Here is a 21,651-nt window from a genome sequence, read left to right as displayed (position 1 = left end):
TGCTGCTCACATGTCACATGCTTAGTGTCTAATAGGTGTGCCACCAGAAACTACAAAACTGTGACGGCCAGAATCATTTAACTCCAATCAACTTGGCAGTTACAAACCCAATGTAAATGTATTAAAGCGGTCTAAGGGCACAGTTCCACAAGTGCTGAGTTGGCATTAAATGGCACAACTCCCACTGGCTTCCATCACCGTCACCAAAAACATTTCACATAGTCACCTACTTACCCATATTAAAACTAATTCAGCCAAAAAAAAAAGGGGGGGGGGAGAGGGAGAGAGAGGGAGGGAGAGAGAGAGAACACCTGCCATGCTGAGAGAACATTTGCCTTTATCAAAAATTGTGAATACCTTTTTTCACTACTTCTGGAAGCCCATCCAGCTCACAGTCTGAGTTCTCCTGACACAGCAAGTTTTGACAGATAGAATCCTTCCTTTTTCCTTTTGATGAAGACTCTGGCATAGGAGGTCTTGGTTCTCCATTATCCTTCCAGGTGTCTTCATATCTCTGCCTTTTACTTGAAAGCTCAGCAGTATCTTCATCTCTTGGATCAGACTGATTGCTCACTGTTGATAAGTTGCCTGAATTCAGCAAAGGACTGCTGACAGCATCTCTCACTGGCTCCTTCAGCTGACCACTCAACAAAATGACTTGTGTTTCTAGCATCTCGTTTACTTGCTCTAGTTTATAATATTTAACAATTAGAGAGGAGTATTTCTCCAAGTTCTCATTTGCCTCTCTGGTTTTCTCTTCTACAGATTCCTGTAATTCTTCCACTTTTAACTTAATCTCTTCTGTAATGGCATTCTCATCAGCACCTTTCAAAGCAAAGTACTGCTGTTCATATAACTGACTTAAAATAAGGATGCATGTAAACGAATTTATAATACAATGATCACAGATCTTTTAATTAATTACACATGCTCTACAACTGTGCAACCACAAAAAGTCAGTGACAGGATATACCAAAATCAGTGAAATGTTATACAGTACAGTGTGCTTGCTAAGTAGTAAACAAACACGCCACATTTGAAAAGAATCCTTGACTAGTGCACAGGCAAATATTTCCTCTGTTATTTTGTAACTTCACAATACTTGACTTTGCAGCCCTAAGTTTCCTTAAGCATCATTTACAATAGAGTTCATCTCATGCAATGAACTTTAAAGGAACCAAGGGAACAGGAGTCAGAGGAGAAAGCTAGGGGAAAAATGACAAGTGTTGTACACAAACTCTTGTTAAAAAAAAATAAATGCTTCTCCCTTTTTCCTTAAGCCACTTTGGACCAAAACAATGTAATATTTAATAAAATATATATTCATAATCCATAGTTGCTTCTGATACTTTAAGAGAAAGGAGATGAATTAAATTTTCAAAATGTCTGACATATCTGCGGTGGTACTTGTACTAGTTAAAAATCGTGCTCTGTATTAGTGCTGCACATGCAAATGGACATTCTAGAAACAAAAAAGTTTTGCCAACTAACACATTGCTAGGAAAGCATTAAAGCTTCAGTTACCTTCTTTCTCCGACATGTTTAGCTCTTTCTTCTTTAATATTTCTTCGCATTTTGTTAGTTGTTTCTGCAACCGTTCCTTTTCCTTTTCCATATGCTTACAGGATTTCATCCACAGCTGCACTTTACTCTCGGCAAGTTCATTTTTCTTCCTTAGTCGAACTATAAAGTTAGCATTATTAACCTACAAAAGAAAAAATAATGTTGTTATACCAGAAGCATAATTGTTCTGTTTAAACGATCCACTATCAAATGGAACCTCCTCAACTGTTACGCAATATTAGTAGTAGACCATGGTGGTAATGTAGATTTGTTTGCTTGTTTCTGTACAACCTCATTACAGAAGCTCTTTTATCCCTAACACAGGAAAATCCTTTTTCTAGACAGATACATACATGAGATTAACTATGCAGAAAAACACAGGGTCTGACACAGCGGTCCATTTGCTACCTGTTATCCCCACACCGATGCGGCGTGAGGAAGCACTGTGTGCCAGGTAATGTATTTCAAACCAATATTCTGAACCGTAAGGCACTCTCCTCCTAGTTTGAGTTTCGTTGGTCTTCTTTTTGTCCCTACTGCATCTCACTACCACAGAAGCAAGAAAACCCAGGCCTGCTTTGCACTCTCAATCTCAGCTCAGAAGTACCATTCCGAGCAGCAGCAGATCACTCCTTGCTATCCACTCCCACTCTCCTGGGCGGCTCTCTGCTCTGAAGCAAAGCTGGGTGCAAATGCCACAGAAAGCACACCTGGAAGCCTCGTATCATAGTTACAGTGCCGTGGGTACTGCGCTTGGTCACCAGCACACATCCTGGAGTTTCCTATCAGCACCTTGTTGGTATTAAACAGAATAATTAACAACTAACACTACAATGGACATCCCTATTGAATACAGAACTTTTGAGCAAGGGGAACATACTGTAATTCAGCACTTAATTGCAAGTATGCTGAATCGATTATTTATCTTCAAGAGCCCTTTTAGAGAGAGAGAGAAACTCATTTCTGAAGTGGAAGCACAAGATTGAAAGCCAGCAATCAATCCCAGACAGCAGCAGGACAAATAATGAAGATAAGAAAAATGCAGGGGAAATTAATAACCAGAATTTCAGCTACAGGGACAGTTAAACTTCACCTGTGCTACTAGAAGCCAACCAAGCACACCTAGAACTGTTCCCAAGCTATCAGTTGTTCACAGAAAGTGGAGCTACCATCACTGAGAAAAGTTCTGTCATTCACAGAACGACTCTAGTTAATCATTTTAATGAGAATTCTATATAAAATGGAGTCGATAAACTCTCAAAATCAAGAGCAAAGCATCAAGACATGCATAAAACAGAACATGGTATCCTTTACCATCGAAGTAATTCACAAACAGAAAACAGAGGCATTGCAAAGCCACTTTTGACTGCAGTTTAACCATGTTATAACCAAGTTGAGATGTTCAGTGGAGACAACAGACGGCTGTGTTTCGCATCGCAAACCACTTGTAGGTGATCTAAGTCATGGCATGCATAACAAAATTTTTCTAATGTAGATCAATAGTAACAACATTTCCTCCGTGCTCTGTGCTCTCATTAGTGAAACAAAGGCTGTATATTAAAGTCAAACCAAATCTCTGGAGCACTGATTCCTACATTTACATTAATGTACTCTGCCTTAATGCTTGAATATTTTTTTCTTACCTGAAAATTTAGGAGCTCTCCTAAAGTGTGATTAGCTAGTTTAAGAGAATAATTTAATTCTTCATCAGCTGACATCAGTTGCTCAAGTTCCAATTCTTGTGAGCTGTTAAAGAGCCCTAATGAATTAATCTTATCTTGACAGGCCTCAATTTGCATTTCATTCTAGAGAGGGAAAATGTGCCTAATTACTATGATGCTAAAAAGGACACTAAGCTATATTTTGAAGACATACTTAAGAGCATATCACTGCCAATGGGTATTCCATAGCAAACTTGCTTGGTATGTTTTGAGGAGTTTAAAACTGAAAGACTGATTTGTCACAAGTATGTATTTTTTATATCAGTTTGCCTTTAAGAGGTCTGCCATTTGAAAGCCCCTATATTTTACTATGACTTGCTTTTAAATTTACTTCATAGTCATAGAAATGAAACTTACTTAGAAATAATTAGAGCAAATTGTTTTTCAGTGTCTTCCTGGTCTCAAGTACATATTCATACACATTTATGACTCCTCCATACAAAGATAGGGCTCTTTGTATACAACACAGAATCATAGAATGGTTTGGGTTGGAAGGGGCCTTAAAGACCATCCAGTTTCAACCCATCTAATTCCATGTTGAGCTTCTCATCAAGGAACACCCCCAAGCCCTTCTCCTTGGGGCTGCATGGCTAAAACTGTGGTATTTTCAACAAATTAGCCATTTATATTCTTCAACATTTAACTGTCCCCTCATCATTCTTACCAAAAGAACTGTTTACTGGACTGAAACACATTGCTGCTCTCCCTTTTTCAAGTGTATAATCCCAGCTAAGTTATATATACTTAACACTAGCTGAGTACTGAGGTAAATTCACCTTTTACTGTTTGTTAAATGAAAAAACAATTTAACACTTTCTGAGTTCTAAGGCAAGTATATAGGGAGTTTGGAAATGTTGTTACCAAAACCAGGTTCTTTTACAGTAGGATGAGCGAAGTTTTTTAAAATACCTAAAATTTAATCAAAAATTCACAACACCAATCTTCCAATTTCCTGATTTACCTTTCTCTTTGCTTCTGTCAAAGCATCCTGAAGTGCTTTCTCTGTTTGAAGTTGTCTGTCTTGGTACTCTGCTATTTCTCTTTTCATTTCACTTTCTTTTTCTTGTAGTTCTTTCTGGACCATCCCCAAACTCTTCGTCAGTTCATTTTTTTCTGACATAGTTAGATGTAGCTCAGTCTAAAAACAGTAATAGCACATTACTTGATATTTAGAATTTTATCATCGGAGAAATAGCCAACCTGTTAAACTATTTGACTTTACATCTGAAGCTTTGAATTTCCAAAAACAACTTGGTAAGAAGAATGTATTTTAGAGTGGCTAAATAGAATGTAATCACAGAATGTTAAACCTGAGCACAAAAGGCAGGATAGGCAGCAAAGGAAGGTCTTCTCAAATAAATATTAGGAACTGAAGGGTACATTGAGCGCAAGTCTGCCAACACTGTTAAAACAAGCAGCACTGCCAAAACCAAAGCTTAACCTCTCCAAACATAAAATTGTTCCCTCAGAGTGACTTGAAAGATTAAGGGTCACTTCTCTCACCCTCTCAAATATAACAAAACTTTCTAAGCATTTTCATTTTGATCCAGTTTTGTGATGGTACTTTTTGGACAGCTGGCCAAAAGGAAAATTTATTTCCATGCAGGATTTCTGAAAGTTGCAGAAATCTCTATTCCTTTTCCACTCAAAATCTTCAAGGGCACAACAGAAACGAGCCCCTGGTTATAAAATTTTGTAGCTGTCATTAGCATATCCTAAGGCCACGTAAACTTGTTTAAAGATGTAACATTGGTCACAAATAAGCAAGACCTACATTTATCTCCACAGTAAATCAGCCTCTGAGAATTAAATATTAACAACTTAAAATAAAGACTCATATTTTGATTCTTCCTTTACTTTGTCTTGAAAGAAGTTTATTCTTTAAAAGAAACTTGAGAAATGTTGCATTTTTTATCTAACATCCTCAGCCTAACGATTGAATGTCTGCAGTAGAGAATTCTTGGTACCAGATTTCCAGATAGCCACCTGTGGCATTTACGCTAAGGTAACAATTCAGTTCCTTCAATGGAAGGAAAAGGCAAAAAACATTAACTAATCATCATTCCATCTCAAAATAGAACATGAAATATTCAGAAACTTGGAAGCAAGAACCTGAAATACTGGTCAATAGCACAGCTCCCTTGACCAGCCCACACACATTCTCAGCTAGAATAAATCTGGCCTTGAATACGGAAATAATACAGGTGCAGTAACTAACTTTGTTCCTTTCTGAGTGTTCTTGGAGAAGCTGTATTTGTTCAGCAAGCTTGTTCTTTTCCGTGGTAAATTCTTCCTGTAATTTGGAAATCTTCTGTTCAGTATCACTTAGCATGGCTTCCAGCTCAATACAACTTTCGGTCAGTTCATTTACCTGAAATGAAATTTTATTTATTTATTTATTTTAAATTAGATGCGTCATGACCTCCCAAGAATTTTTGTATGTAAATACGAGCAGTTTTAAAGGTGAGTTAGTTTATTCCCATTGTTGCTCCAACTCCAAGCAAGGGTCATAACAGATTAATGTCATTTTGACATAGCACTTGTCCAACTGATGTTTAACTTTCTGTTGAGCTCTCCAAGTAGTTATTCTTGATATAAAAACTCACTTGCCCACTATTCGTTTGTCTTTCCTCTTTTCCCTTCTACGGGAAAGAGGAAAATATCCTGCATTATTTGATTCAACTTCTTCTATGCCTACTTCCAAGCAACCGTTTCATTCGGCCTACATAAAACACTGTCATGCTTTCCAGCTCTAAATACAGTGCAAACTTGTGATCAAATTGAGAACATAATTTTGAAAATAGGACGCTTACTGTAAAAGTCTGAGGTTAAAGTTATTTTAACATATTAAGGAAGTGGTAAGCCCAGAGTACACTTTATCCTCCTTCTTAAAAAGGGAACTGTGCCCTAAGGGAAATGTATTACCTTTTTAGATAAAGCAGTCTTTTCACAAAGAGTAGATTCCAGCTCCTTCTCAAGGTCTTTATAGGACACTTTTAGAACATTCAGGATATCCGGGAAGGTTTCATTATTAGAAAAATGTCGCGCCTTTAGCTTCAGCTCAGCAACCAAGTTATGCAGCGCTTTTTTTTCCTGGTGCCAACATTCACACTCTTGTTCCATGCGTGTCAACTGTGAAGACAGCTCCTCTGTTTCTTTCACCTGCTGCTGGAGAGCACAATTTTCCTGTACTTTTTCATCCAGCTTTTGTTTACAATCCATAAATTCTTGAACAAGTAATTCCCTTGTGTGATCCAACTTGATATTTTCGTTTTTTATTTCCTGACACTCCTGCAGTAACATTGTTTTATCATGCTCAAGAAGAGAGACCTGATTAATCAAGACTTGCTCTTTTGCTCTGGCAACTGCTTCCTCCTGGGAAGAAACCTCTAATTTCTCACTTACATCTTTCAGCTCAGATTTCAGCAGTAGCATAGAATTTTCAAGCTCCTCCTGGAGTTGCATCTTTTCTTTCTCCTTTTCTTCTAACAGTTTTGCTGTAGTCAAATTTGAAGACTCCAGTTTGAGGATTCTTTCTTGCTTTTCTTTTACATCTTTTGCCAAACACTTGTTTTGTGAGGTGAGAACATCGATCTGTAATCGAAGACGTTTCAACTTCTCAGCCATCTCTTCCATCTCTACTGTTAACGTTTCTGCCTCTGATTTAGCCGTCTCCATTTGAATGATGGCATCTTCTAGATTTTCCCCTGACATTTCCAATTCTCTTTCCAGCCTCTCTATTTTATCCACAAGAGAGTCAACTTTTCGTTCATTCTCTTTCAGCTTTTCAGCAACATGGCGTTTTTGCCTCTCGTCAGATTCAATTTTTACTTTCAGCTTCTCAATTCCATGTCGCATTTGATCTACTTCTTTCTGGGCTGAGTTGAGTCTAGCAGCAAGTTCACCTTTTTCAGTTAACAAGCCTTCCAAAGATCTAGAAAGCTTCGAATTTTCCATTTCTGATGCACTTAATTTACTCTGCACCACTTCAAGTTCTCTCGCAAGCAGCTCTTTCTCCTTGTTCACATCTGCTGCTTGGTTTTGAAGTTTTTCTTCTAAACCGGAAGACACTGCATCCTCTCCTGACTTCTGCAGAAGGTTACATTTTTCATTGGATAGCCCATTTATATCAGATTTAGCAGACTCAAGCACATTTGTTTGTGTCCTCACTTCATCCTCTAACCTTCTAATGATTTCAGTAGAATCCACCTTAGTTGACTCTAACTCTTTTAATTTCTCTTGTAACTTCTGATACTTTTGATCCAATTCTTTTTTAGTTTCAGACAAAATACACAGTTCTTGGCCAATATGGTTTCTCTCAGCCGTGACTGAAACAAGGTGCTCTTGAAGGACAGAAATAGTTTTTAGGTCAATTTCCCTGTCCCTTTCTAACTGCTGACATTTTGCCTGAAGCATTTCAGTAGCATTTTCTATGAAAAAGGCATGATTCTTAATATTAACTTTCTCAGATTTTGGCTGCTTTTGCTCATTTTCAGCTCCAAGAACTTGCTCACAAGAGTTTCCCTTGGCCATTTCAACATCATCCACTGTGTCTGCTGCATTAGACAATTTAACTTGATGTATCTCCAGCTCAGACTTTATTTTCTCAGGTTCTTTTTCTAAAGAGAGTACTTCAAGAGATAATTGTTGGTTACTGACAGAAAGTGATTCCAGTTTCTCCTTTACACCACTGTTCTCTTCCTTTACTACAGTAGTTTCCTCCAGTTCTGCAAAAGCTAAGCTCTCCAGAGCTAATTGTGCATTCTGAAAGTGCAGGTGTGAGTTTAACTTTTTGACTTCCATTTGTAAATCAACATTTTTATGGCTTTCTTCTGTCTCGCAGATCAGCTTCAAATTTTCATCAGTTTGTTGCTTTGCCTCCTCCTGAAGAGCTTCAGTGCTTATTTGATTTTCAAAGAAATCCTCTGAACCCAAAAATATACTACTATTAGAAAATGACAGTGCACTAACGTGATGTGAAGGGCTGGTGATTTTTCCTGATGTATTTCTACATTTTTGTTCTCCAGAAACCTTCTCAGAACAATCTTCTACTAATCGTGCTTCAGCAGTCTCAGTTATATTTTCACACACACAGCTGTCTCCTACAGGAGATTTCTCAATGGGGATTAGTTTTGGTTCATTGTTTCTTAGTTCTGGGCTTCCAATAGGGAAGGGCTTCCAAGAGGGGCTTCCCAAGTGATAAAGACTATTGTTTTCCTCTTGAGCTTTCTGCAAAAGTTTAAGAATCAATTAAAAAGATAAAAAATATATGCATATAAATAAAAACAAAAAAGCAAGGTGAGTTTTAAAAACTTTCTTAAGCCAGTGAGGCTTCCCTCTTATGCAAAATAAATAGATAGCATCCCTCTCAACTTCAGAATCTGCACAATTTTCCTATGTAAAGAATTTACACTTATGCGTGCATGCACGCATCTTTGGCCAAACGATTTTAAAGATATTGGGGGAGAAATGTCAGCCAAATTTACTAAAGACAAAATACAAAAACTGTAAGTATCACTAATGGGAAAATTGTTTACTGCTCATCTTCTATTAGGCGCTAAAGAATCTTGAAGGGGGACAAGCCCCAGATCTTCAAAGAATCCCTTCTCTCAATTGCCACTGCCTGTCAGAGCTGGCTTACACATGGCGCCATCTCATGGTCTCATATGAAACAAACTTGAGTGACTTCGAAACCTGAGGACTCCAAAAAAGAACAGGGACCACAGGGAGAAATTGAATGAATGACCTGTACTGGGTACTTCATCTTGAGAGAATTCCAGCTATGTGTGGTAGGAACAGTCTATCTTCAGGTGTCTGTGTGTCAGCGTGCATACTCCAAGTGAATTGTGAGCAAAACATACATGTGAAAGACTTTCTTCTCTGCAAGGAGCAGCTGCTCGGTGTTGCACAGCTGGACAAAATGGAGATCTTTGAGATGCTCGGTCTGAGAGAGCAGTGTTAAACTATCATCTCCAGGCCTATGCTGACCAGGAGCTGGAGACCACTTGTACAGGACTAAATGGCCCAAACTGGAAGTTCCCCAAACAGAAAATATACCTGTCAGATTTAAGTTAGGGGGAATTAGTTGAATACGCTGTGTACATGAACTAAAGTGGTTTTCCTCTAATCTGACTGAAATTCTGGTTCTGTCATACAGGATACGCTTTACAAGGAGCAGGAAAATCGAGCTCCTTGGTTGCACATCACCTACAGTGCTGAAAGAAAGGACAGCACTGACTTCCAAAATGCTCATCCTCTTAGGTATTTTTGAGGAATTTAGGCAGAACTGAAAATTAACTGTTCTGCTACCAGCTAGCTCTGGCTTGCTGTTGAGAGCGTTAAAAGGAGTTAGGGGTATGGAAGCAGTTCTAGTTTGCTCTTTATGGTCCCATGAAGGGGTGTGGGAGGTGCAGACATCTTCAACAGGCTGTATTAAATCAGACAAGACCTAAAGCTCGCAAACACAGTACAGATGCACACAGTGCACGTGCACCAACACAGCACTTGACGAAAAAACAAGTAGTGCATACTGTACTACTTTCACAACTCTAGTGAACTAAACCCATTGACTTTTTTATTTCTCACAATCCCTGGGATGCGTAGACCAGAATTCAAGGTACAGATTATTGGTCTACTTTCTTTAAGCAGTACCAAACGTCTGTGGGTACAACTTTAAACATATTTATTTTTCAAATCGGTAAAATTCTTGTTTGGCTTTGCCATAAACCAAGAGGTTTACAAGAAACTCTTTTGCACAAGAGTGATTACTTACATTTTCAGTATCAGTGCACAGCAGTGAATGAGAACTTGTACCAAGGACTTGTAGTTGGAGTTGCGCTGCTTCGAAGTCCAAAGACAGATTCTCAGTTTGTTTTCTTTCTTCTGCCAGTTTGCGCTCCATTTCTGTAGTCAGGTTACCCAGTTTCTGCTGCCACTCCTCCTTGTCTGACAGGTTTTGTTGTTTAAGATGATCTATTTCTTTTCTCTCTGAAAGTATAATGTTTTTCAGCTCTTGTATTTCCTCATTTTTCATATTCTCTTGAATGTGAAATTGGTCTTCAAGCACTTTGATGGCCTTCTCGTATGTCTGACATAGCATTTCAAGTTCTTCAATTCTACCCTCAAGGTTAGATGTGCTGGGAGTAATGCTCCTGGGCTCTTTAACAGAGACCAGTGTGGTACCATTACGACAATTTTCAACCGAAACATTTGCTGCACCTTCTGAATTTATTTCTGCAGAACTTTTCAGCTGATTAATTTCCTCTGTCCATTTGCACATACCACTGTTAAAAGAATTATCAACCTCACTTACTTCTGAGAAACAGAGATCTGAGAAAGAAACTGTGGTCTTCGTTTCATCTAATTTAGACTGTGCGCCATTTTGGCTAGAAGACAGTGGCCCTGTCAGATAATCTGTATGAGCATTGCTCAGACTTGTCGACAATGCAGAATTTTCTGCCTTTAGTATTTCAATGCAAGACTGTAGCTCAGATATCTTTGAGATCATACTACAATGTTGTTCATATAACTTTATATGCTCATTCTGGAAAGAGAAAATTTTCTCTTTTACTTCAGCAAAGTGAATTTTAACTTCTTTGCTGGACAATTTTAAGTCTTCATAGTCAGAACTAGGTCCAACACTGCATTCTTTAAATTTGAAGGACATTTCCTTACTATCACAATGTATTCTCAAATCCCTGTTATCATTTGGATCCATAACTTCATCAGAAAAAGTAGTTTTCTCAGCTCTTAGATTTGTATCTGCATTACTCATTATGTTCTCTTCTTCCTCTGCCACCTTATTAATGTCTGTAATACCATCAGTTTTTGAGTCTTCAAACCCAGAGATTAACGCAAGGTTCTCATTCTGCAACCTCTCACATATTTTTTCCAGCTCACTCAGTTTGTTTATTGTTACCTGCAAAGAGGATGACAACAAGACTGGTGAATAACTTTCATCCATTTCTCTTTTGCCACAGTTCTGGGAAGCATCATCATCATTATACTCCAATGAGTGGCAATCTTCACCTAATGCTGTAAGCTGAGAATATGAAGTTTCCAATTTTTTAACAGACAACAGTTCTTTCTGCAGTCTCTCTTTCTCTCTCACACTTTTCTCAAGTTCTGTTTCCATTTCCCTTAAAGCAGTCTTCAGTTGTATCACTTCTAACCTGTAGTTCTCTAGGGAGAGTTCTCTGTCCTCGAAATCCATTTGAAGAAGCTGAAGCTTAAATTGGTGTTTATTCAGCTCAGCATCCTTTTCTTCCATGCACTTCCTCAAATGTTCTGAACAGAGCCTCCTTTTGCAACTAAAGTCACACACCAGAGGTTCATTTTTTGTCTCTATTTCCTTCACCAATTGCTCCCTGCCTTGAAATACAATGCCCTGTTGTTCTTGCATTGCATTTGGTCTTACCTCGACATTTAATATTTCCTGTCTTAAACAGTCAAGCTCACAAGAGGGCACATGTTGGATGTCAGAAAATTCTGATTGTAGTTGTTGAAGTTCTTGAATCAAATCCTTTTTTATCTCTTCTGAGGCTATTAGTTTATGTAAGATATCTTTATTCTCACTAAGTACTAGTTTCTCTTCTCGTTCTAATTTTGCTTTCTTCTCCTCAAACTCAATTGTCTGCTCTCTCAGAATACTGATTATGTCTACATTTTCTTCTTCTACCACTTTATACTTTTCTTGCAAAACTTTAAGCTCTCTTGTGATTTCTTCAGTTCTTGCTTCAATACATTGTTTTTCCTCCTTATGTTTTCTGGACATTTCAGAAATGATTTCTTCTTTTTCCTTTAAACTATTAGAAATATTTTTATTTGCTTCCAGTAAAGTTATTTGGTTTTGCTCTAAAGCTCTGCTTAAATCCCTAATGGTTGCATTTTCTTGAGTAATTTCCTCAATTTCTTTTTCATATGAACAAATCATTGAAGACATGCCCTTCTTTTCTGAATCCCATGTCTCAGACATGAGCTTCAGCTGTCTTACTGAATCCTCAAGCAATTTATTACTGATCTTTAAATCCTGAAGCTCTGCTTCTTGGTTTTTTAATCTTTCATTCAGAGTTTGCAGTTGCATGTCCTTTTCCTCAAGAATAGCTGAAGTTTCTCCAACAAACATCTGACGTGCTAAAATATCTGCTTGCAAGTTACTAACATGCTCTTCAGTTTCTGTCACAAAGCTTTCATGCATCTGTTCTGTGTTACCTAATCTTTCTCCTGTTTCACCCTTGATTTGCAGTAAGTTGTCACTTTCATTTTTCCATTCAGAAAAAGCATTAGTCTCTTTTTTTAATTCTTCATATTCTCTCTGTTTGAATGCAAGGAGACTCTGCAAAGCTTCTGATTCTTCCTCCATTTTATTTATTTTATAGTTCAGTTCTTTAATATGATTTTCTTTTTCCTCGATTAGGTCTTGATTTGAATCTCGCTGCTTTTCCATGTCAGCTAAAGCTAGTTTCAGTTGCTCTACAGAAGGTGAGCTCGCTTGCTTTATAAATTTCTCTTCCAGTAACTTCAACTCTGCTTCCTGAAAAGCATTCTTATCTATAACAGAAAACACCATCACATCATCGTCAGACAACATTGGCCATCCTACTGATGATGTTTAATGAAAAATTACTACTTTTACTATTTTCAATTATCTTTTCAGTGCAAAGCATTACTCTTAAGTTATCTCACTGGATAAAGGATTAGTTATATCACTTCAGGCTATCAGACGCTGTGTACTCATAGACATTGTTAACTTTCTGTTCTGCAGTCTAATACAAGTCTGCACTCCAATCTGGTAAGTACATGCTTTCTCGGGTGACTAACTACCTGTTGTTTCTGTGTCTCATTTTCACTTTTTTTTTCTTTTTACAGGACCTGTAACAGTATGACCTTTTCATGGATCATTCTTGTGCTCCTTTTCTGCCAAAAAAAGATGATTAATTCTACATAGCCATTTTTCAAATTCTCATAATTGTTCCTCTGCTTTGATAAGAACAGAATAAGAAGCAGCATGCACACGTAGCGAAAAAGAAAAAGACACTACATTCCTTCAGATAGCTGGTAAGGACTGCAAATTGTCTACCCAATCAAAAACAAATCAACAGTTGAAAGGCAATGAAAAGTTTGGGCATTAATTTTCAGGAGAACAAAATCAAATTCACAATCTTCATTCTGAAAGCTCACATTGAGTTTGATTTCCACACAGAAACAAGTGGGAGTCTATCCCCTTTTATTAGTCAAATCCAGCAGAACTACAAAGAATATTTTATATTTCAACTTAATTCCTGAAAAATTGTGTTCTCAATTAGAAACAAGCACTGCAAAGAAGACTCAATTAGTAGTTACATAACATTTTCCTTTTTTTTTTTTTTAAATTCAAACAAGCAAGAATTATAAAACAGAAGTTTCCTGGTTTAAATGCATAAATGCATTCTCTCAAATTCAGTTTGTTGGTAAGTTCAGTATACTTCAGTTAATTTCAAAATTGTGTATCTTCAGGAATTGCATATGTTTAGATAAAAATTCATTTCTATTTCAGAGAAACTTAATATTGGTTAAAAATACCATCATAATCACATCCCACAGAGGAAACCCTTTTGCTTAATTCACAATCAAGTTTACAGGATTGCAGCAAAGATGCATTATTGAGCATCCAACAGGAGTCCTGCAAATGTGAATACATAACTCACTTTTCATCTCTTCTGCAAAATTCTGGCTCTGCTTTAGAGATTGCTTGACTGTTTCCAGTTCCTCTTCAAGTTGGTGGATCTCCTGCACTTTTTTCTCAAATTGCAAGTCCAGAAGGTTTTTTTCCTGCTTCACTTCCTAAAACAAAATCAAGAAAGACCAGATTTTGTAAGGTTTGCCGAGATCAAAGAATTCAGTTCATTTAAATCAGAAGAAACATATTCCACTAGGTCCTCTCTGGGCAGATGGACATTGATTCCTAAGCACTGCCTGAGAACATTAGCTGAGCATAAACTTAACTCGTTGACAGCATCTGAGGCATGCTGCCAGTTGACACAGTCAGGACGCCCCTTGTTTGCATACAACAAACAGCTCCAGATGACCTACCCCAAAGAGACAGCACAGAACATACCCTACAAAATCAGGGGTGATTAAGTTAGGCTGCTTTCCTAAAGCAACAAAGGAAACAAACTCCTGAAATGGCATCAAAATTAACAGGGAAAATTATAGATCAGATTTCACTTATCTCACTTAAAGTCCTCTTTCTACTAAAGAATATTGGGGCAACACTGTTCAAATTTTATTTAGAAGTGCTTATATTTTCAGAGGGTTATTTTGCCATTAAGAGCATTTTCTTCCAAATAAATTGAGTTTAAAAAAGCCAACTCCACAACTACATTGCATCTAGGAAGCAAAACAAAAGTTCTTGTAGGCAAACTAATTTTTTTTTTCTCTAAACTCCTGTGCTGCTGGACAACAGATGGCATGGCTCTGGCATGGTCCGATTGGAAACAGGCCGTCAATTATTCATCCGTTTACTACTAGCAGATGGACAGCAATTCACAAAAGCCAAGCTCAAGAAACAGAAAGGTCTGGATGAAAAAAATTAAAAGCTTGCTGGCATGGCAGGCTTGTTTTTGAAACAACATAAATAAATCACTCTCAGAACATGATTAAAATTGTCACTTTCACTAGCAGTTACCTTCCCTTCCAGTCATAGCCTTCTCTACACAGAATTTATAATTAAAAAGTCACAAAAGTTTCAAGGAACAAAGTTTTCTAGCAATCTCAACAATAATTTTTCAAAGAAGCACAAGTACCCAAACTTCCTGCTTTCAAAGCACCACATGCACATGCAATACGAGTCAATGACTAAACAAGCCTGTTCATTAGAACATTTAGGGTGATCTGTGGACAGAAGAACAAACAAGTTAAAGAAATTAAAAAGGCTGAATGGTCCAATTATTTTGATTCAGTGCAAACATTTTCAATAAACAGCATTCAGCAAGACCCAGGAAGCCATGCTTTAACAAAGTGTCTGGTAACAACAAGCCATTTACTCTTTCCAAAGCTATAAGCAATAGAATCAATTTGGTTTCAATCCAGTTAACGCTTCTACTTGTATGTCGTTTTACCCAATTTATCCGTTCTGCAACTATGCCTCGAAAAAGCAAAAATTAAACCAAACTCCAGAACCTATATACTGGTGGTACTGTTATTCAGGAGGAACTTCAGTGGGCAGGCTTGCCAGCAGCTGGGGGACAGACTGACCAATTGTTCCCAGAAGAGCTATGGGCGTGCTTGCACCACCAAAATGTAAGCCCTACCTTACGATGCCATAACTACGAAGATATCACCACACCAAAGCTTAGCAGTCCTTAGATTAAATGTCCCCAGTCTGTCTCACAAGCAGATCCATTTTGCAACTTCTTTGGAACACCAGTTTTACACAGTAAGGACTGCAGAGTAAAACCACCGTAAAACAACAGTAAGCGCTTAGACTATCGTTGCAAGACGCTATACACTTCCCTCCAGCAAAGGGAAAAAAAAAAAAAAAATCAATCTCATTTTCTATTGCTATAAACAAAACCTACAGTCAACAAAGCCTCCAAGACTTCAAAACAATTTGATGATTTTTTTTTTGCTTTATAGTTATTTATGAGAGTAAGGATGATAACAGCCAGGCCTTAAATTCTGCTAAATACACCACACTGTCTTGTGCGAGTCAAGACAGAGAGAAAACTAGTTACTGATCTCTTCAGGTAGTACCTTCTCCCCCAGACTCAGCTTCTTCATAAATATATCACTCATGTTCTGAAACATCACTGTCACCAGCTGTTCAGTTGTCTGGCCAAGACAAACAAATACGAAGAAAAAATGATTCTAGTTACAGACCAGTAAGGTGGATACAAGATTGGTAGATAAAAAGAAGAACTTCCAAGAATTTGCAGTAAAAATGGTATCTCCACAAATTAAGGTGCTCTCTGACAAAAAGGTCTAAAAAAAAAAATCCAACCCTGAAACCACCTGTACCAAATCTAACCTCACTCTGTAATTTCAAAATAAGAAAGGGTATGAGCCCACAATATTTGATATACAAAGTCTTTTTTTTTTTTTTAATTAAAAATATGAAAGATCACAGTGAGAATGAGCAGGAGCTTTTAGTTGCTTTCCTCCTTTGGGATATGTTGGAAGAACAAGCACATTCTTGATTAGCATTACCACTAGAAGGCACTGGCTACATTTATTTGCTAAATAAATATGTGCCAAGGACCACAATCCAGCACTGAGGCCAAGTGGCATGGAACAGCTTGTATCTGTACCACTAAAATCTTCTATCTTCCAAAACAGGTGGCTGTAACCAAACTGCTTGCTGCGAATGGTGCCAGGCTCGTGTGAACTCCCAAACTGTGCCTGGGAATTGTACAAAAGAGCGCTAGTCAGCTGGGCCAAAGCCTTGTGAAATACTGTTCTAACAATTAACACTTTAAATAGTCACTTTCCAATACCTGGCGATGCTTCCAGATATTGTAATCCACCAGCATGAATGCACCTGAACTTTCACAATATACTAAAGGTTTATCGATGCTTGTGCTGATCTGGTCAAAAACCCCTGTGATACTTTTACATTTTTTTCATAAAATTCTGCCAACTAATTTTTTTGGCAGAAATTATGCCAGATAATTTTATACCTGCTCACGACAACAGGCAACAAGGAAGATAAGAGTGTTTAAATAAAACAAATCACTGACAAAGATTCCATAGGTATAAAGCTCTCTTCCCTTTATTTGGAGAATTAGAAGTAGAAAATAAAAAATAAAAAATGCTTTGAGAGGTCTCCTAGTGGCACAACTGTAACAGTTTCCAGTGTTTCCACTCTGATTGCTACCAAAGCAAAATAATGTCACAGAAGACCAAGGAGATACTAAAGTGGAAAAGATTTTTACACAAGTGTATACGAAGCAGTATGTCCACAGACAAAAACTTCTCTGAATTAAACTTTATTTTGAGGAAAGCATTTAGAGCAGTGTATATGTGCTGGACTGTGTTTCTTCTTAGAAAAATGCAATTTTTTCAAAAGAGGATATAGCATAAAATCTTTGAGTTTGGCAGCACGCACCAAAGAAACCGTCGACGATTCTAGAATTTACTTCTAAAATCAGACAAACATTTATGCATTTTTATTTCAGGACTAAAAGCAAGAATCTCTCAAAAAGCTATGTTTGGTAACGGAAGCCCAACATGAACCAGAAGATTAGCAGTAATGCTACAGCATTATAATCCCAATCCTTCAGCCAAATATGCAAATTCCATTAGTCTACGTGAAGTCAGTGAAGACCTTCTTTTGTGTCGTGACTAAAATATTAGTAAGATAGTTCATAAAAGCATTTTAAGATAGCTCATGGGGAAATACGCTATGTGGGTAACTACTAGACAGTCCTAGTGTTTACAGATTGTTAATTTATATTATTAAATGAACCCGTTACCCCTCTGCATTAGTTACCTCAAAGCTTCTTGTCAAGTCAGTTTCCTTATCCTGGGCTGCTAATAAAGCCTGCTCCGCTCTGTACAGCTTCTGAGTGAGATCACTGGTATCACGTTCCAAGCGTTGCTTCACTGCCATTATCTGCAAAACCGAGCGTTGAAATTCACATTATGTTTACAGACATTTATAACTCTTTTTTAAACCTTCTATGCTTAAACTCTTAACATTCTATTACAAAATAAAACTACGTTATCTTACCCCACCACGAACCTAAGGTTGTTTAGTGTGGTTTAGAAAACAGCTTCTTATTGCCTTTCAGTTCCTTTACCTCTGACCAGAAAGATAACACGTCTCTAAAATACATATAGACTGTCTGAGGTGGATTAATACATCCAACTTGCAGCTACAGGCTTCAAATGAGATTGGCAGCATAAGAGCCTTGTTGCTAAGCTATGTGTATCAGAAAGGAAGGATCATAACCACGCTTCTCACTTCATGGACACAGTATTTTGAAGAAACTGAACAGGTCTTAGCTCTTTGAAACAGTCCTGTAATGCTCCAGATTTGAAAGGAAGGAAATGCCATTATCAAGTCAAAACAGGAAAACAAACAATAATATAAAATCTGCTCTTAGATCATTAGGTAATAAATTAGCTTTCTTGGAGAAAGAACTAAAAGCACTTATTTTTCTATACAAAATCTATTTATTCAGTAAGTACATGCAAAGTAAGATGTGTATAAAGAAACCTCCCTTGAAAACGCTTGACAATGTTTTCACAGAACTAAATTTCTAAAATAAAACAAGCTTGTAAGAAAGCTGTTGTCACTTTCAGGAATACTGTTTTCGTTCAGCCTCCCTGCTAATGGCCCTTCTCAGCATGGCTTTCAAAGACTCATAGCCCTTTTAAATAATTCAGTTAGCTCTGCTGCTTTATAGCTGCTCTCAAGAGTTTTTTGACCCATACATATGTATCTTTTTCAGTCATCCTCTCTTTAGACTTTTGCTGCTTTCTAAATTCCTTAAAACTGTGGTCCCATCACAACTAGTGGGATCTAATGGCTAGTGGCAAGAGACCTTCTAATGGAAGTGGGAGAGACCTCCCCTGTACTCAGGTTCCTCTTCATACAAACCCCGATTCATCTGGATTTTGTGGAGAGGAAGTCCAGGGAGTTAAACTAATGGGAAATTCTTATTATAAATTATTTATACATAATTTTTCTTTGTTCTTTTAGCCCTTGTTTCAGCCCTCTGCATGTTCAGATGAGTGGGGGTGCTGCTACAAATGAAGTAACAGGAATGCACGAGCAGGGAGCATGAAGTGGGGCTGTGGTTCCAAAAGGCAACTACTTGTTGATCAGCTTAACTCTATCATCAGACTGCACCTCTGCAGGTTTTTCGTACAAGGTGTCTCTTGTGATCAGCCCCAACTATTCCCCTCTCACACAGCAGCTTTATTTTAGTTGTGCTGTTCTGCACTCACGTCTCCTTCCCCGTGGAAAGTGGACTAGCCCCAAACCTTCTAAACCCTGCAATTCACATTTAAATACATCGCACTTCAGTGAGAAATGGTGAATACAAAACAGCTAATACAAACTGCACAAAAAAACAATATAAGCTTCCACATTAATTATTATTATTTGCTTTAAGTAGAATTAATTTAAGGCAGTGCTGTCGAGATCAGTAAATCCTAGCTTCAGTAGAAGATATTAGTATTAAAAGCTTACTTTGTCAAATTCTGCCTGCAGGGAGTTGAAGTCATTTTTGGCTTGCTGTAGCTCCTGGTTCAATTTGTTTCTTACATGGTTGCTCTGCTGATCCAGCTTTTGTAAGGAACGTTGCTGACAGGCTAGTTCCTAGAAAACAGTGGTACAATATCAAAGAAATAAATACACAAATTAAAACAAGTTTCTATTTCAGTTACTGAAGCAACAACAGAATGATTTTCATTAGCAGATACTGCCTGCTCTGAGACACCCATCTAACACAATAAACAAAAACTTGAAAACAACTTTGATGCACGCTGTAAATTTGTCGTGGGCAAGAATGGTTGTAACACCATTTGTGTCATCTGCTTAAAAACTCCATTACAGCAACATCCATATCATGAAAAGGGAAAAAAATCGAAAACTAGAAGAAGTATCAGTACTAAAATTTGTTATTTTCAGGATGTTTCAAATAAGAATTACATTAAAGTACAACAAGTGGACAAATTCATCTCTTCTTTGCTATTATGTGCATACCATACTGTAGGGTTCTTTTTTTTTTCCTAAGAAAATCTAAAATTATTCTTAAAATAATACCTAGCATGGGACTAAGCAACAAGAGACTCTTACAAAGGCAGTCATGAAAATGGCACAGAACAGACTTCCTGAAATCTGTAGGACAATCTAGCTTGTGTGGATCCTCCAACGTGCCAAGTAGGCATCCATTAAGAAAACAGTTGGGCTTGCAAGTCCTTATTGGGGCTGTTCCTGTGCCTCTGGTTCCTACAGTTGCGGTTCTGTAGAAATTTCAGTGCCTAATCAATTGCTAATATGTTGATATGCATACACGCATATATTTTTAGCATCTTTCTACATAGAACCCAGTATTGATAACTCTGCAATTGCATTCCCACACAAGAAGGTGGCAGAAGCGGTATGCAAATTCTGAAAGGAAAGATGTGACACCACCTGGGTGTCACGTTAGCTGACACGAGTAACTAATGTTGAGGAAAGTACGTACGAGATCTAAGGGCTCTTTTGCAAACCTCTGGTCAGGAACATTTCCTGAGCACATGCGAGGAGGTCTTTTGGACCCTAGTGAGCTCCTTATTAGTGAAAAGAGGAAGTCAATGCCTTTATGTTCCACAGCAATCCAATAATTATGGAAGTTTGAAGCTCAGATGAAAACATTCAAGCAAAATTTGAGAGAGAACACTGGAAATTGTTTAGACTCTGAAACCAGTCTGTGTTACCAACTCTGAATAAAGCCTGAGACGCCCCAGGCCTTTGCCTTTATGGAAGTTAACTGAATGCACACCTGAATCTCACCTGCCTTCTAGAAACAGAAATGGGATAAGGAACACACAAGCAAGGCTTCACGGGGCAGAATTCGGTAGGACCAGGACAGGACTTAGGTTTCAGAGTGGAAAAATCCCCCCCGAGGAAAATGCACAGATGAGAGTTCCCAAGATAGTACACATATTTGGATGCCCGAATGCATAAAACAAAACCTTTACATGGGATTTGGCTGCCATGCATAGCATCCAGTTCATACAAATGAATGAACATTAAACAAACTTCATAATAGTTTATAACAGCTTACAGATGACAAACATTACAGAGAAAGTGTTCCTCACACCAGCTGGCCTTGTTGAACAACCTAGAATGAGAGTGTGTGGATTTACATATTAGCCTTATGAAGGCCTTTTTAGCAAAAATAGAGTCTACTTCACAGGAGCAGTTCCTGTGCATGGCACCTAAACTGCCTGGCATCCAAGCGAGCAGCTGCTGAAGCAGGCTGTAGCAACAAACCACCCGTGTGCAGGGTGCTGCGCTGCTTCTCTGCTCTCAGCACCGCCGTCTCCACGAAGGATTCCGGTTGGTGCATGCACCAGCCAACACAGATTAGGTTTGTAAGGAGAATCAACGACATAATGCTTCTTCAAACCCATCTTTTGATGAATACAATTACTGCTCTATTTGAATCTTTTGACACTCTTTTTCATGCAACAATTATTCAAAGATCAACTCTTATTTATCACTTCTAGACCAGGTCCTGTATCTCTCTGAGATCCTGTGTTAGCATCTACTGACAGATTTTATGAAACCACTTTTTCATTCACGTATCAATATTGTTCATCAGTCACTCCAGCAGAAGTCCTCTACCAGTGATTTTATCTTTCTAGGGATACCTCAGAGGACGTTTTAGGTTAA

General features: G+C 37.9%; 1 protein-coding gene across 1 annotated transcript in view; it reads right to left on the bottom strand.

Moving 5' to 3' along the window:
* Nucleotides 1-21,651, bottom strand: part of CENPF (centromere protein F) — a 39,833-nt gene that overhangs the window by 4,106 nt on the left and 14,076 nt on the right. Inside the window, exons 9-17 of the mRNA XM_080587219.1 lie at nucleotides 19,459-19,587; nucleotides 17,752-17,874; nucleotides 13,970-14,105; nucleotides 10,057-12,833; nucleotides 6,210-8,513; nucleotides 5,503-5,655; nucleotides 4,246-4,422; nucleotides 1,525-1,705; nucleotides 358-825 (exon numbers count right to left, since the gene is read on the bottom strand). Of these exons, the coding sequence (XP_080443345.1) occupies nucleotides 358-825; nucleotides 1,525-1,705; nucleotides 4,246-4,422; nucleotides 5,503-5,655; nucleotides 6,210-8,513; nucleotides 10,057-12,833; nucleotides 13,970-14,105; nucleotides 17,752-17,874; nucleotides 19,459-19,587 (6,448 nt within the window). The remainder of the gene's footprint in view (nucleotides 1-357; nucleotides 826-1,524; nucleotides 1,706-4,245; nucleotides 4,423-5,502; nucleotides 5,656-6,209; nucleotides 8,514-10,056; nucleotides 12,834-13,969; nucleotides 14,106-17,751; nucleotides 17,875-19,458; nucleotides 19,588-21,651) is intronic.

The sequence above is a fragment of the Anser brachyrhynchus genome (genome assembly GCF_964034855.1).
Source record: "Anser brachyrhynchus genome assembly, chromosome: 3".
Taxonomy (NCBI): Eukaryota; Metazoa; Chordata; class Aves; order Anseriformes; family Anatidae; genus Anser; species Anser brachyrhynchus.
Note: the sequence above shows the minus strand (reverse complement) of the source record. Positions and strands in the feature narration are given on the sequence as shown.